The following is a 15,890-nucleotide window of genomic DNA, read 5'->3' as shown; positions in this document are numbered from 1 at the left end:
AGTATTGCTCCAAACCTTTTACCTTATACAAAGGTCATTATATGTTTGTAATAAGTTATTTGAATAAAACTAAATCATGCTGGGTTTTTTTATAACTCATGTACAATAAATTAAAACAAATATTATATCTTGTTATATTATTTTTGGCCCCCCCTAACAAATAATCCTAGTTCCGCCCCTGGTGGTAGCTTTTATGTTTATGATTTGAAAAAAATTGTTTTATAAAAAATATTTTTGGTTGAGGTTGGTTTGGTATTTATATATGTTTGGTTAAAATTGTGGTTGAAATTGAGGTTGAATAAAAAATAGTTTAATGTGTTTGGTTAAACATGCTTTTCAAATTGAGGTTATAAAATAATTAAAAAAGATATATATTAATACTAATGGTTTTTAATTTAAATATTGTAGATTTAACTACCATTATTACATCATTAAATAAATAATATTTTATATCAAATATTTTTTATTATTCCATTAACTTATCTACAATTTCATCATGTATGAAATTCATCTGATAAAGACTTTAGTTTCTATGGTTTTTTGAGCGTGCAACAAAATCATGTAAAATATCATCAGAAACAAAATTGGAATTGCGATCAAATTCCACAAATGCTACGTCATCATGCGATGTTCTTTTAATTTATGTAGTGTTATTAAATAATATTAAACACTAGTTTTTCGAGTAAAATATAATTTTTTTAAAAATAACTTTTTTTAATATAAGTAGTTATAATGATGGCATTGTTCACGTGAAATTCACCTGGCACTGTTCACGCAAACAGTGCCCAAGTGAATTTAATTCATCTGGGCATTGTTCACTTCTTAGAGTGAACAGTGCCCAGGTGAATTATGCAGGTTGGCAGGCGTGAGAAGCAGCTCTCAGGAACCGGCGTTTCAACAAAAATATATGTGGGTCTCACATGAAAAGTCAGTTGCATTTTATTGTTACCAAACATGATATTTACACGATGAGTTTTAAAAGTAGAAGTCACCGCGTAAACAAACTCCTTCTAAGTTTAACTTGAGCACAAGATTTTTTAATTAATTTCTTCAATGTTTAATTCCAAAATTAATGTTCAGAGAAGCAGAGTTATCAAACAATAGTATATATGGGCGTGTGTTAGGATAAGCAGGCCAACTACATTTTGATATGGACTGGAAAACACAAAAACAATTACAATGTATAAAATAGATAAATTATAATACAGCGAAGTCTTTTTTTTAAAAAAAAAAAAAAACTGATGTGAAATCATTTATTTTTCTCTTTCTGTTGCTAAGTATTGCCATTTCCTTATTAAAATCACAACCACTCCAGGACAAGTATTAAATAAAAAATATTATTTCCTTTGTTTTTTTTCCCGAATTGCAACATGTAATGTGAACAAAATCTGGAGCCGAAGATGGGTTAAAAAACCAGCCTAGTTGAGCAAATTCCATTTAAGCCAAAACTGCGCAGTCTTGACGAATTTTCCCATTTCGACCGCTCTTGACACCGACGCGGCCCAACTTTGTCATGGCAGTGATAAAGGCTTGTTGAAAGGCCTGTGAGTCAGTAGCCCATTTAGTAACAGTTGGCTTGGACCTTGAGTCTGTGAATAGAACTTGATCAGAGGTGAAGAGGCCCATTCCTTGCACGAGGTTCTTGTAATACATGTTGTCAAAGGTGTTGGGAGTGTTTGGGTCCATGTTGATGGCTATTCTGGAGTCAACGTTTTTGGGGCACAGAGTTTGCAGTGTTTTTGCATATGTTCGGTTGAGTGTAGGGTCGATCGGACCTTGCCTGCTAAAACTATATATCCTGTTGGCAAATTTGCTACAATGAGAGAATCCAAGCGTGTGTGCCGCTGATGGGAAAAAAAAAGAGTAAAAAAATCATCAATTGATCCATCTTGAAACAATATAGTGCACATTTTTTAAGTTGCATATAATTAAATTTTTTAATATATTATTGGAGGTACATTATCAAAATTATGCAAAGAAAAATCAAGCTCAATGAAATTATAAATTCATCTAAAGATACTCCTATCTTTAAATTAAAAAAAAAAGACCTATAATATGCATCATTTCATTGATGAAAAACAAATAGGAGTATAAATTAAATGGTTGCTTGTGGGTTTGATTAATGATAGGAGCTCCATTGACAAAAATAAATAAATAAATGTTGCCAAGAGAGATCCAATTTCAGGACCCACCAAGATAAAATGTCTGTGATTGGAGCACGTGAATTTAGGACAATTACGATGATGATTGTCATACCTGAGAGAGCAATCATGTCAGTTTGGCTGAGTCCGTTGGCAGCAAACATAGCAGTAAGCTGATTCAAAGAGAAAGTTGGCTGAGGCAGCTTCCCATTGACACTAGCAGCTGTTGAGCTTAAACCATCCAATCGTCCCAATTCAACAGGATATGAAGGCCCACCAGACTGCATCAATATCACATTTATAGCGCTTGAACATATCAGGAAAAAAAAGAAGAAGAAAGGAGATCAAGAACATGATGGTCTGACCAGTGCGATAACATCTCTTGTTGCTATGGCAAGGATATCAGCACACGAGACCTTGTTTTTGCATCCGGGGGTGGCATCAACAGCCGCTTTCGCTTTGATCACAGTGTCAAATCCATCTCCAGCTAATGATAAATTATCAGAATGGTCCTTCTCCGCCTTGTTGGTTGCAGTGGAGGCCACTATAACTGAAGCATCACAGCCCTATAGAAACAAAACATTAATCTTAAGCTAGAGAAAATGAATGAAGCAATGGGCTGTTTATTTGTGTTCCATAAATATTACCTGAACAAAGCAATCATGGAAGAAAAGCCTGAGAGTTGCCGGAATCGTAACAAAGGTTTGTTTAATTTTATTCTGAACGACACCCCTAACTATGCTTTCCACTCTGGGGCAACTGCTAGCGTAGTAATTTTGCCTAAGCTGCGCCCATGTGGTGTCAGGGAAGTGGCACAAACTGAGAGTGAGTGAAAGAACAAGTAAGAGATGGAACCGGGCAGCTGCCATTTTTGAAGATCAGAAGATTACTTTAAATCGAATTTGCTGATAGGAAAGAAGCTAATAAATGCAGAGATTATATAGTAAGCGGGTATACAAGAGAGGTGGTCATAGTCGTACAAAGCCAGTTGGCTCAGAATCTTTCTTGACAGCTGGGCGATGGCATTGTTTTAAATTTTTAATCATTGTAATGTTAAGTTTTAAAGAAAAATTGATGTCATGTGGTTAGCTAATGCCTCTGTAGATTGGCCGCCTTTGTTTCTTTCGTATAAATATTTAACTGATCCCTTCCCTTCGTCCAAATGTTTGATAGTCGAAAATTCAATGCCAACCACAAGGATATCGATCAAATCTGATTTAATGGATAGGGGTATAAATATTCTTAAATATAATTTGAAATATATATTTATATTATATAAATATATTTGTAGAATATTTAGAATTTTTTAATATAATATAATATATACATATTTTAATATTGATATAAACCACATATAAACATGAAATATAAGAAAGAAATGCCCTTGGACGTGGGCCACTTGAGGGAGGAAAACACCTTGAGAAAGGGCAAGGGATGGCCGAAATGGGATAGAACGTCGCATCCACGTTAAGGCTGCTTCTTGTGGGCTTCTGTGACTATGAATAGTATTATGTGATTGAAAAATCAAGGTAATTACTAATCAACCAGAGGCCTGGATTTGATTTAATTTACGATCTCGAGCAACAAAAGGCAAACATGCTTTAAGTCTATGGTCTATTAAAAGTACTGCCACGTCGATGTCCCTAAAAGAGCCCATTAATTTCTCGAGAAAGGAACTTGATGTTTTTGCGTTTTTGGGGACACTTGGCAAAATGATACCACGTACAGTGAATTATTGGATTGCCAAAGCGACGGAATATGACTTGTACGCAAATAAAGCATGGAAATACCCAAAAAGAAAAGAAATTCGATCGGGTCACGTCGGATGCCAAATAAAGCGGCAATAAGGACAAGCACTGGGCTTGACTTTGAGTACCAATGCTATAATATTATAATTCCCTCATAATTAATTTCTGCAAACCATATTATCAATCAAATCACGAATTAAAACAGTACTTCTGCCCTGCATCAATGTAGCTAATTTGTAATGGAATTTCCTACATTCTTTATTATATATAGCTAATTAATTTACGCACGTCATATTGCTACTTGATTGACTCATAAATCTTTTTAGTGACTTTTCTAATTAAAACATGTGGTTACAGCTTCGATTGAGCTTTTCTAAACAGTTGAAGGCCTCACGTTCTTGTCTGCTGTAGGGCAATATATATATATATATATATATATATATATATATATATATATATATATATATATATATATATATAGGAATTCAGAGTCTGATTTGTTCAGATTGATATATCCATCATCATTGCAAGTTATATTATATTTGATTTATTTTCAGGAATTTTATTGTATTTATTTTTTAAAGTGTTTTTTATTTAAAAATATATTAAAATAATATTTTTTATTTAAAAAAAATTATTTTTAATATCAGTATAATTTTATTATAATTATATCAAAATAATTTTAAAAAATATTAATTTTAAATAAAAAATTTTGAAATTTTTAAAAATAAGTTGAAAGGAAGGGAAAACCGGCATTCTCGGTGTATTGGTGCGCACATTAACAGGACAATTATCAATCTTTGTCTGGTCCAAAGTTACTCCAAAGGCAAAATTCTTGTCCCACCATGAATGAGGTAAAACAAGCTTGTATAATACCATGGGCAAAAATTATTAATTTCTTATATTGCTCATTATCAATTTATCACTCATCTGTTTTTTTTTTTATTTGGTTGATTAAATGTCAATCAAATGCACCTATATTGTATCAAAAATGATTTACTACATGAAGAGGATTAATTTCAAACACTCTTGTGATTTAAGAACTTAATTGAATATATACCTTCATATTAGAGGACTGCAAAGCTTTCAAATGAGGATTAAAATATCATCAAAATAAATAAGAGGGACTACAATAATTATTGAAAAACTTTCAAGGGCCAAATAACCTTTGTAAACATTTCATAGTGTTTTCTCATCATCAAACATGGTATGAGAATATATATATAGTTATATCTAATTTATCATAATTTATACCAATTCAATATATTTTCATTTAACTAGTCTTTTGTCATATAAAAAATGCATGTTAATCAATCATTTCTATCATTTTAAGTTATGTATCACTTTTTTTTTACAATACCCAATTGCCATTTGAGTAACAATAATTCAAATGAAAAAAATGTGTAGATAATTAATAAAAGTTAAAAAGGAAGGGAAAACACTATGAATGAACTCTTCTCACAAAAAAAAAATTCAAATTAGTTATTGAGGGCATTGAAGTTTTTTCACAAGGCCCATTAATTATTACAAAATTAACTAGGGATAAAATAGTTTTTCTCATTTTAAAAGCACAATAAAACGACTAAGATACCATTAAAAGCACAAAAATTTAAAACTAGCATTAAGGAGCATTTTTGTATTTGCAAAATGATTTTTTTGTTGTTATCAGGTCAACTGATGGGAAATTTGGTATTTGACCTAAAATAAATTAAAAAAAAACAAACAAAAAGCATAGTAAAATGGTCAAAATTCCTTTAAAATAAAAAAAAATTAAAAACTGGTGTCAAGATACTTTTTCTTCTTTTAACCATGGTTTCTTTGTTATTATCAAGTCATTTTATAGGTAATTTGGTATTTTAATTAAATAAAAACATAAAATAAAAAACAAAAGTTAGTGGCGTATGCTGCACATGCTCTGGCGTATAAAAGGTGCTCATGACCTATAGGTTGTGTGTGTGGTGCTTCCTAATGGTCGAAAGTATGTCATTGAAAGTGTCATCGTTCCCTCTTCCTTTTAAGACAACACAGTGGTCATTAGTGGCACAGTTTGTCGCCGACAATACATTTTTTTCCCTCTCTTTTCTCTCTTCTACCCTCGAAATTTGTGTCAGGCACGCAAAATTTTATACTTTTCCTTTTATTTTTCCTTTTCAACTTATTCTTTTGATTTTTAATTTTTGTTTTTGGTCTTTTTGTAAAACTTTGATTTGTTTTCAATTTCATCATTCAATCCCAATTTAGAATGTGGTGTTTTCCAATTTGGTTCTCATTCTTTTGATTATTATTTTTTGCGTTATGTTAAATCAATTTTTCTTTTTAATTTCACCATTCAATAAAAAAATTGTTCGTATTTCTTATTTCAGTTTTGATCCTCATTGTTTTTATTGTTTTTTTGTCCTTTTGTTAAATTGGTTTTTTCTTTTCAATTTCACCATTCAATCAAAGATAAAATTTATTTTATGTTTCCATTTTGATAGTAATTCTTTTAATTTATATTTTTTTAATCCTTTTGTATAATTGATTTTTTTTTTAATTTCATGCTTCAACATTTGATTTATTAAGAATTGGGTTTAATGCTTTTTCTAGATAGAGTACTTACGGTCTAATAACTTGGGTCACGAGTTTAAAAAATTAACGTGGGTTAACGTTTGTTTTTCTTAATAGGCTTTGTGATTTTCTTTATTTTATTTTTTATCGTGTTAATCTCGATCTCATGACTTGGATCATGAGTTTGGCAGGATAACCCAAATTGGTTTGGCCCTGATTATCAGGGTTAAAGGTTTGTAATTCTAACTCGAGTTGACTCGAGTTGATTTGTTAGGTCCTTTTTTACTCAATTTCATCCTTTCATGTTTAATGGACTAAGAATTGAGCTACATCGTTGTTCCCTTTTGAAAAATAATTTTTTTCTCAAATTATCATGATCATTTTTTTTTAATTTAGTCCATATGTTATCGTTGTCGATTTGTCTTCCTTTTTTGAAACGTGTTTGCAGCACCCGAGCATTATTTTTCATGCAAAGAAAGGCCCATGGCATAACACGGGACACGACTAGTAGCTATAGAACCATACGTTGTTAATATGATTAGGAGTAAATATATAAAATTAGTCCCTCTAATTTTACAAAATGAATTAATTAGTCCTTCTAGTTTAAAAAATTAATTAATTAAATTTTGACTAGTGTTGACAATAATTAATTTAATGTTACTTTGTTCTAAAAATATTTTTTTTCTCATCCATCTTTACATAATATTTAATTTGTTTATTTATTAAAACAAAAGAATGGTACATTAAAAAAGAACTTGAAATGTATGAAAGGAACTAAATAATTATTTTTTTAAAATTAAAAAGACTATTTAATTCAATTTATAAAACTTGAAGAACTAACTCAAATGATTAGTTAGGTTTCAAAATGTGAATACAAATTTGTGGATAAGCTTTGGGACTCGAGCACCATTACAGTGCTTAGGAATTGGATTGGACTCGAGCAACACTCTATAGGACCAAATAAGGTGTTTAATTAATATAGACAATGCCAAACTAATTTGGCTTAAATTGAATTTATTTAGACAATCTATTATCTAGATAAAAGATCCACCCCATAAGTATAGTCCCATGACTAGCCTGGGATTCTACATGCTTTGTTGCGGGTGTGTGTTTCAAGACGTAAGAAATTATTGTTTTTCTTTAAATTTTATTTATTAGTGATTAGGTTTTTTTTGTTGTTGTTGAAACTAAAAAGATTAAATATTTTGTAACATGAACATTTAGTTTAAGCCAAAATTAGACTAAATCTAAATCAAAAGGGAATTTAGTTCCATTAAAAAAACAAACAAACAAAATGACCAACTTCTATTATGAAAGACCTACTAAACTTTATAACATAGTTGTTAGACTTGACATGATGATTGATTAGAAAAAGTTATTGAGCCATTGGCGTTGCGCCTGACACATGAAATGAAATATTTGAAATTAAAGAGAATTTATGAAAAATAGAGTCGTTACCTAATTCTTTAAAAAGAATATGAATCTTAAAATATACATTGGTTTTAAAGATGAGTAAGGGGTTAGTTATACTTATAAAAAAGAGCTATCAAAATGATCAAAAGGGAGTTTAAATGAATAAAAATTTAAATTCAAAACAAAAGAAAAAAGAAAAAAGACAAAACAGAAGGAAAGACAAACAAAAAACATCCATCATGATAGTGCAAAGTCCAAACTCGAAGGTAAAAAAGCAATGACAAAACACAAAGATACGATTGGGAAAATTAAGATTGTAATGAGATCAATCGCTAAAATGACAAAATCAAGGCATCAAGTCTAAAAAGATATCCATACAAAATAAATGGTCTTATGTTTTTGTACTCTCAAACACTATTTGAGTCTTATATATCTTTTTTTTTTAGCCATGAGCCATAGTCTATGTTGTGTGCCTCGAAAAGTCTTTTTTGATTAAAAACATCTCGTTTGTGTTGGACAATGCCAACCTCTACAAAAATGATGATGAAATGAATGACTTATTTATGCATCACACTCCTTACTAGGTGCGATAATGGAACACACTCAACATGAAGTAAGCAGTCATCCTTTTGAAAAACCAAACCCTATTTTCAAGATTTTAACTTGTCATTCATTGTTTACACTGCTTCTAAGCTTTAACATGTGATTTTCAAGATAACCTCTCATCACATAGGAAATTTGCAGCCTAATCTTTTTGAAATCCAAATCCTACCTCTAGTATTTAACATTTCATTTCTAAAATGTCCCCCATCAGGTAGGAATTGATAAAAACCTTTCGTTTTCATGATCCCAACTAATGCCTATCTCATTACACATCAACTAAGATTTGCATCTTAGTGTTGAATGATGTGTTTTGGATCTTCGGCCAAAGAAGTTTAATCAATTTTCAAATTTATATTTATATGATTTTGTTTCAATAATTAGACTGGAATGGATACAATCTTTGAAATTCCGCTGTTTGATTTCTAGGCAAGAAAGGTGATTGCCAAAAACAAGCAGTTATTGACTAACTTTATAAGGTTCTCAATAAGAATGATGTTCAGGCATACGCACCAGACAATTAAACATGCATGGTTAAAACAGCTAATAGTGCTTTGATTTAAAAGGAACAAGATTATGATAAAGCATGCAAGTCTTCTCGTAAAAGGTAAATGACCAAATTAATAGAGGCATTCAATGATGAGCAACGATGAATGTGTAGTATAACTAGCTAGGTGCAATGTAGTTTAAAGGAATATTTTGGGAAGAAAAATGTTAAGGATGCATACATGCCTTTAAATGGCCAATGGAAACATCCAGATTAGCTTAGGGGCAATTCAACTTGAAGAAGTCAATAACATATAAACATCACCCCAAGCTATAACTGGTAGAAGAAATGTATGATGACTATATGTCTTGTCTTGGTGACTAGAAAGAGTAACACATCTAAATCAGCTGGGGGAAATTTTTTTTTCATAGCTATTGGGAAGAAACCCATTAATCAGATGATGACATAAGGAACTCCACCACAAACCATAAGTGATAGAGAAACATCAAGGGATGAGGGTGATACCTGCATGCCTTATTATAGTTATTAGGGATATCAATGTCTAGATTGGAGAGGTACTTGATGAAGATTTTGTTTTGTAAATGCTTATTAATGATTGCTAGGAAGATAAACATATCTAGATTAGTTAGGGGAATGTTGTTTAAAAGAATCCATAACAGTTGATGATTTGGTGAAATCCTTTAAAAGTTTAGAGTAACACTAGATTTAAGAAGCACAGTCCAGCTAAAGGGTAACCTTATGGGCGAGGGATGATTTGCCCTTTTATAAAATATGATTTTAATTCAATAAAAAAATGATTTAGAGAACTCCACGACAAACCTATAAAGTTAAGAGAAATATATGATGAGGATGTGGTCACATGAGTGCATGTTGATGATTGCTGAGAGGATATGTGCAGCTATATCAATTGCGGGCAATCTTATTTGAAATTTTTCTTAGTAATAGATGATTTGATGAACTTGTCTAGAAAGGAAAAGCAATGAAACAACATTTCTTCAATATAGATAACGAATGTGGAATGGCGTAAGAATACCACATTTATGAAGCATAGTCATGACAAAAAATAGCTAGTCTTTCTAAAAGGTCAACAAAAAAAAAACTTCCTATAAAAAACAAAGAGGTAGTGGTCATAGTAAAAAGCCTAAACTATGCACTTACATTCGAGCAAGAGATTTAGATTGAGCAAACTTGAGTAGGCCGGTGAATTAAGAAACCAAAAGAGACTAGTGTAGAAATAACAAACCCTACCACAAACAATAAAGATAGATTGCAAATAAAAGGGGGCTATATTTTCTAAACAAGTAAGGATACATGCATGTAATCTAACCTAGAGCATTTCATAAATTTTTTTATAGAAATTCCATAGGTGAAAATCCCCAATGGAGTTTGATAAGACTTAAATAAATCCAAGCTAACAAAGATCTAATATGAAACGATCCTATATCAATGGACTATTGTCCATCACCAGAAATGATTCGGTATCAATGGACTACCACTCATAGCTAAAAATTGTCATTGAGTCATGGTATCAAGAAAATTCAAGCATGTAATGATGAACTACCATCCATCACCAAAAGTGATCATGCATCAATGGACTACCACTCATAATTGAAAGTTGTCCTTAAGTCATGGTATCAAGAAAAGACAAGTCTACATTAATGAATTACAACCCATCATCAAAAGTGATCCTGTGTAGATGGAAAACCATCCATCACCATAAATACCTTGAGGTAAACCTTGAGTTGCTAAATTTCAAACTAGTGCTAAAAGACTGAATCTAAATTGGTGGGTTCTAAGTCATCTCTAAAAGTGTAAATCCCTATATGGTAATAATGATGATGATGATGATGATGATAACAACAACAACAACAACAATAATAATAATAATAATAATATGTTAAATGAGTAAATTGCATATTTGAATTAAAAAGGTAACTTTAGATTTTGGGAATTTGAAATAAAATGTTCCTATGTTAATTTAAAAACATAAATTTAAAAAATAGTAAAATAAAAAATAGAGAAAAGCAAATAAAAAACAAAAGGAGAAGATAAAAGGGGAAATAAATGTTCTGGGATATAATTTAATAAAATTCAATGTAGTTAGTTTAAACTTGATATTAAAAATGTGTCTAAATCTGGAAAATATAACATGGCGAACATAAAGGGTACAATGTAAACTTCGTAGCCCAAAAATGATAAACTAGAGATAATATTTATGAATTTGGGGAGAAAATATTTAGAAAAAATATTTGGAATTCTTAAATAAATTAATATATAGTTTTACGCGTGAATGACCTAAACCATTAATATAAGCTCTATATAAAATCACACAGTTAACCCGAAAGGGGATAAGATTTAAGGAAAATTTGTTATAAATTGCGATAAAAGTTACAAATAAATTATTTTAAAAATATTGATAATTTAATAAAATAAAAACATTTAAAAAATATTGAGGAATTAGCATAAAATTTACTTGCTCTATATTTTTATATTATCAAGCATAGTTATCGGTCCAACATTGGATCGTAATCAAATTTTATATGAAAAGATCGTACATAAGTGAAACAATGAGTTTCCCAGAACTAAATTAAGGTAAGAACGACGTTGGTTGGCCATAACTCCACCATCTCCTTCCTCTCCGAAACAAAAGATCCTTAAAAAAAAAACCCACCATCTATAGTTAATGCATCCCACCCACTACAACCCTACTTGCTCTTTCCTAAACAATTACAAACTTTCGATACATGTTTATAAGGTCCTACCCTTAACCCTGCTCAATTACAGTAGCTCCAGAAGGTGTTGCCTTCAACATGGACAAAAACAATAGGCATTGATCATGCAATAACAATTGGTGGTGGTGCTCGAACCCTTAGGTTGTCTTTTGAGTCTGAGGAGCTCTAGTGATGTGGTGTAGCTGTAGATGGTGTTGAAGATCAGTGGTAGCGCCAACAACTTCTCTCAATATTTACAACAACCAGTATTTGGAAGAAATCTGAGAAACCGTAGCAGTGAATACAACGATTTCAGGTGAGTTTTTACCCGCTTCTCAGTGTTAAATCCCTTTCATTTTGTTTCTCGCTTTGAGTAGTTAATGGCATAATATTGTAATCTGAGATAACAAATCATAATTGGGATGCAATCTTTGAGTTATTACAAGGTAAAAATTAATCTCTTATGGTGAACTTGTTTTGTTGAATAACGCATGGTCATTGCATGATTTTTAACTTATGTTTTGTAAGAGTTAGCAATCAAGATAGATGGGAAGTTTTAAATGTCTCCTTTATGTGCTTGTCTTGTGTACCGTTATGTATATCCATCTATTTTTACCACAAGAAGCAATTTGGTGTGTGTGTGATGAGTTGGCCTGAAAGCATCAAAGGAAAAAAGGAACATGGTTTCTCGTTAGTTATTTTTCTTTGTTTTTGAGTCTATGATTATTTTTCTTCGTTGGTATATTTGCTTGAGCAGTACTTGTGATGAGAGGTGTAGGTAGCTTGTCTTACTGGGAAAAGCATTGGGCGAACATTCGTGAGTGTGCATTGCTTCAGCCCATAGTTATCAAATCCGACCCGAGAATTTTCATGAGTCAACTCAGAAAAATTAAAAAATATATTAAAAGTTTTAATATTTTATATGAAAAAATTAAGAAAAAAATCTATATGAATATAGGTTATACATGTTGTAAATAATGAAGTTTAAAAGAATATTTTTTACAAAAATTTATTTCACATTGAAAAGATACTATGTTATGCTTTTGAGTTGAAGATTTAAACCAAAATTTTTTTTTATCCCACATTAAAAAAACATAACTTTTTTTCTTGTGAACATAGAGTATATATATTAAAGGGTTTCAAATCCCAAATTGAAAAGGTATTATGTTATCCTTTTAAGTTGAAGTATTTAAATCAAAAAGTTTTTTATCCCACATTGAAAAAACATAACTTTTTTTCTTGTAAACATAGAGTATATATACAAAATGGCTTCAAATTCCACATTGAAAAATAACTTTATCTTGGGAACATAGGAGTACATATACTAATGGGTTTCAAATCCCACATTGAGAAAACATAACTTTTTTCTTGGGAACATAGGAGTATATATACTAATGGGTTTCAAATTCCATATTGAAAAAAAAAATATTATGTTATCCTTTTAAGTTGAAGTATTTATTATTTAAATCAAAAAGTTTTTTATCCCACATTAAAAAAACATTACTTTTTTCTTGTGAACATAAAGTATATATACGAAAGTGTTTTGAATTCCACATTGAAAAAATAATTTTTTTCTTGGGAACATAGAGTATATATACTAAAGGGTTTCAAATCTCACATTGAAAAAACATTACTTTTTTCTTGGGAACATATAATATATATACTAAAGGGTTTTAAATTCCACATTGAAAAAATAAAATACTTTTCTAATATTTATATAGTGAGCTTTAAAAAGTGTTAATAACCAACTAAAAAATATGAAAAAAGAGAGGTATAGGAGAAAAACCACATTTTAAAAAAAAAATCGGGTCTCGCCCGGGTTTGCTCGGGTCGCCAGGATCATGGGTTGACCCGTCGGGTCGACCGGGTTTGGCCGGGTCGTTGCATCAGCCAGTCTTTTGGCAAACTCGGACTGGTCCAGCCACCAGGTCGACCTGGTCCCGGGTCGACCCGCCAGGCCGGTCCGGGTTTAATAATTATGCTTGAACATGTAAGCCTTAAGGAGAGAAAGGATATTAGGTGCATGGCAGGTTTTCTTGGGCTTGAGCTTTCCTCTTTGTTAAAAATGTTGCCTGCTTTAGAAATAATGTTCTCTTAAATGTATAGGGAGGTTGGATATACGAGTCATAGAAGTGTGTTCATTACCTGTAAAATAGGAACAAGAAGCAGCATAACACTTATGTTATTCATGTTTCTATTTACATGTTGTGAGCATGAATTTTTTTTTTTTTTTATGGTGAAAGTAACATGGTAGCTCTTTGTCCGTCTGCACTCTTTCAATATTTACTGGTTTTCCTAGTTTATTTTATAATGATAAGGACATGTGTTTCCCTCCCATCTCTGGCATTGTGGATGTAATTTTTTTTATGAAGCTTGGGACATCGCAGTGTATATGACATCATGGGGGTGATGGGTAGTTATATTCCATGGTTGTATCATGTATAGGTGTGTGAGTTGTGTTTTATGTACGACTGTTTAAGGTTTCTAAAATCTATTTTGCTTTCATTTTTTTTAGATTTTGTTTGTTTGCTGGAAAATAATTTTTTTTTGAAAATTAGTTTCTCTAGAAAATAAATTATTTTTCGATATTTGGTAGTGTCATGAAAAATAAGTTGGAAAACACTTTCCAGTATTTGGTTAGTTCATGGAAAATGAGCTGGAAAATAACTTATTGATATTTTTTTTTCAAGTTTATTAAAATAATAAGAAACAAATCTTACAAATTAAAAAGTTGAATGAGAATGAAATTGAAAAAAAAAATCTAATTTCATAAATTATCTCAAATAAAATAAATAACAATCAAAATAATATAAATCAAATCTAACAGATAAAAAAGTTAAAAGATAATGAAATTAAAATAATTATAATTATAATTTCATAAATTATTTCAAATAAAATAAGTAATAATCAAAAGAATGAAGACCAAATTTGATAGATAAAAAATTTTAATTAAAAAAATAATAAGAGAAAAACAAATAACAATCATAAAAATGGGGACCAAAGTTAATATAAAAATCAAATTAAATCAAATTATGAGGGGTGAAATTGAAAAAAAAATTCAAAACAAAATATATAGCAATCAAAAGTTTGAGGACCGAATTTGTTATAATCAGCAAATAATATGATATTTCTAAATTTTTCACAACTTCTGAAAAGTGTTTTCCGCTCAAAATAAAAGGAAAACACTTTCCTGGAAACCAAGCCAAATTTTCTTTTGACCAAAAAGTGTTTTCCATTGATCAATTTTTCTAATGAAAAACAAACACAGGAAAATTTAGAAAGTGGTTTTCAGGAAACCACTTTCTACCAAACAAACGAGTCCTTAGTTAAATTAAGTTTAATCACAAAAAAAATATTATCATCTTCCTTTGTCAAATGCAATGTCAACTAAAAATATCTCATACCAATTTCTATAAAAATATTTCTTTATGCACATGACTAAGCCTCTCATTACCAGAAAATTAGGAAAAAAAACAATAAAAACACTAATAAAAAATAATTTGAAAAATTTTTGTTCATAATTTTTTAAGGAAACAACGACGAATTAAAAAATAATATTTCATTGGCATTTAAGATATGTCAAATTACAGATGGAATTTATGTTTGTGATTCTAAAATGAATTAAAACTCAATTAAATGTCCTCTCTTCTCCCCTATTTATTCTTCTTATTTGATTTCAATTCAAACCTTAAACCCGATCTCTCTCCCACCCATTTCAAATTTCTGACATCCACCCATCAAGCCACCCAATCCATCATCGATCGATGTAATTTCCCTTTCTTGGTTCATTTTCTATATTGCAATAATCTCAAGATTTTATTTTTCTTTTATTTTTAATGATCTTTTTAGTAATTTGTGTAGACTTTGCCGAATCAGCAAGCTGTTGATTATCCATACTTCAAGCTTGTGATTATTGGTGACAATGGTACACGCACGCGCGTGCGCGCATGTGTGTGTATGTCCTTTTGAGATTTTTTTTATTTGTTTTTTATTTGTTATTTTGGATTTGAGTTTGGTTTATGGCTTCTGGGTTTCCTTTAGTTTAAAGGGAATTTTAGGCCCTTCCTACTTGTAATTGACATCATATAATTTTCTTTGATTGTAGTATGATTTTTTTTCTCATAACTCTTTAAATACTTAAACGTAGATGTTTCTTGCTCTAGGATTTGTGTGCTAAATGACTTGGTCATTTATTTATGCTATAAAAGATGTCAGTGTGCTA

At 30.5% G+C, this 15,890-nt stretch overlaps 1 protein-coding gene across 1 annotated transcript; it reads right to left on the bottom strand.

Annotated features, from left to right (window-relative positions):
- Positions 1-1,319: 1,319 nt before the first annotated feature.
- LOC18101129 (peroxidase 73) lies at positions 1,320-3,059 on the bottom strand. The gene is made up of 4 exons (XM_024605163.2): positions 2,789-3,059; positions 2,507-2,707; positions 2,257-2,422; positions 1,320-1,844 (listed from the first exon to the last, which is right to left on the bottom strand). The coding sequence occupies exons 1-4, from the start codon at positions 3,008-3,010 to the stop codon at positions 1,438-1,440; spliced, it is 996 nt and encodes a 331-aa protein (XP_024460931.1). The 5' UTR covers positions 3,011-3,059; the 3' UTR covers positions 1,320-1,437.
- Between the last annotated feature and the right edge of the window lie 12,831 nt (positions 3,060-15,890).

The sequence above is a fragment of the Populus trichocarpa genome, chromosome 7 (genome assembly GCF_000002775.5).
Source record: "Populus trichocarpa isolate Nisqually-1 chromosome 7, P.trichocarpa_v4.1, whole genome shotgun sequence".
In the NCBI taxonomy this organism is placed as follows: Eukaryota; Viridiplantae; Streptophyta; class Magnoliopsida; order Malpighiales; family Salicaceae; genus Populus; species Populus trichocarpa.
This window is presented reverse-complemented; position numbering and strand designations above follow the sequence as displayed.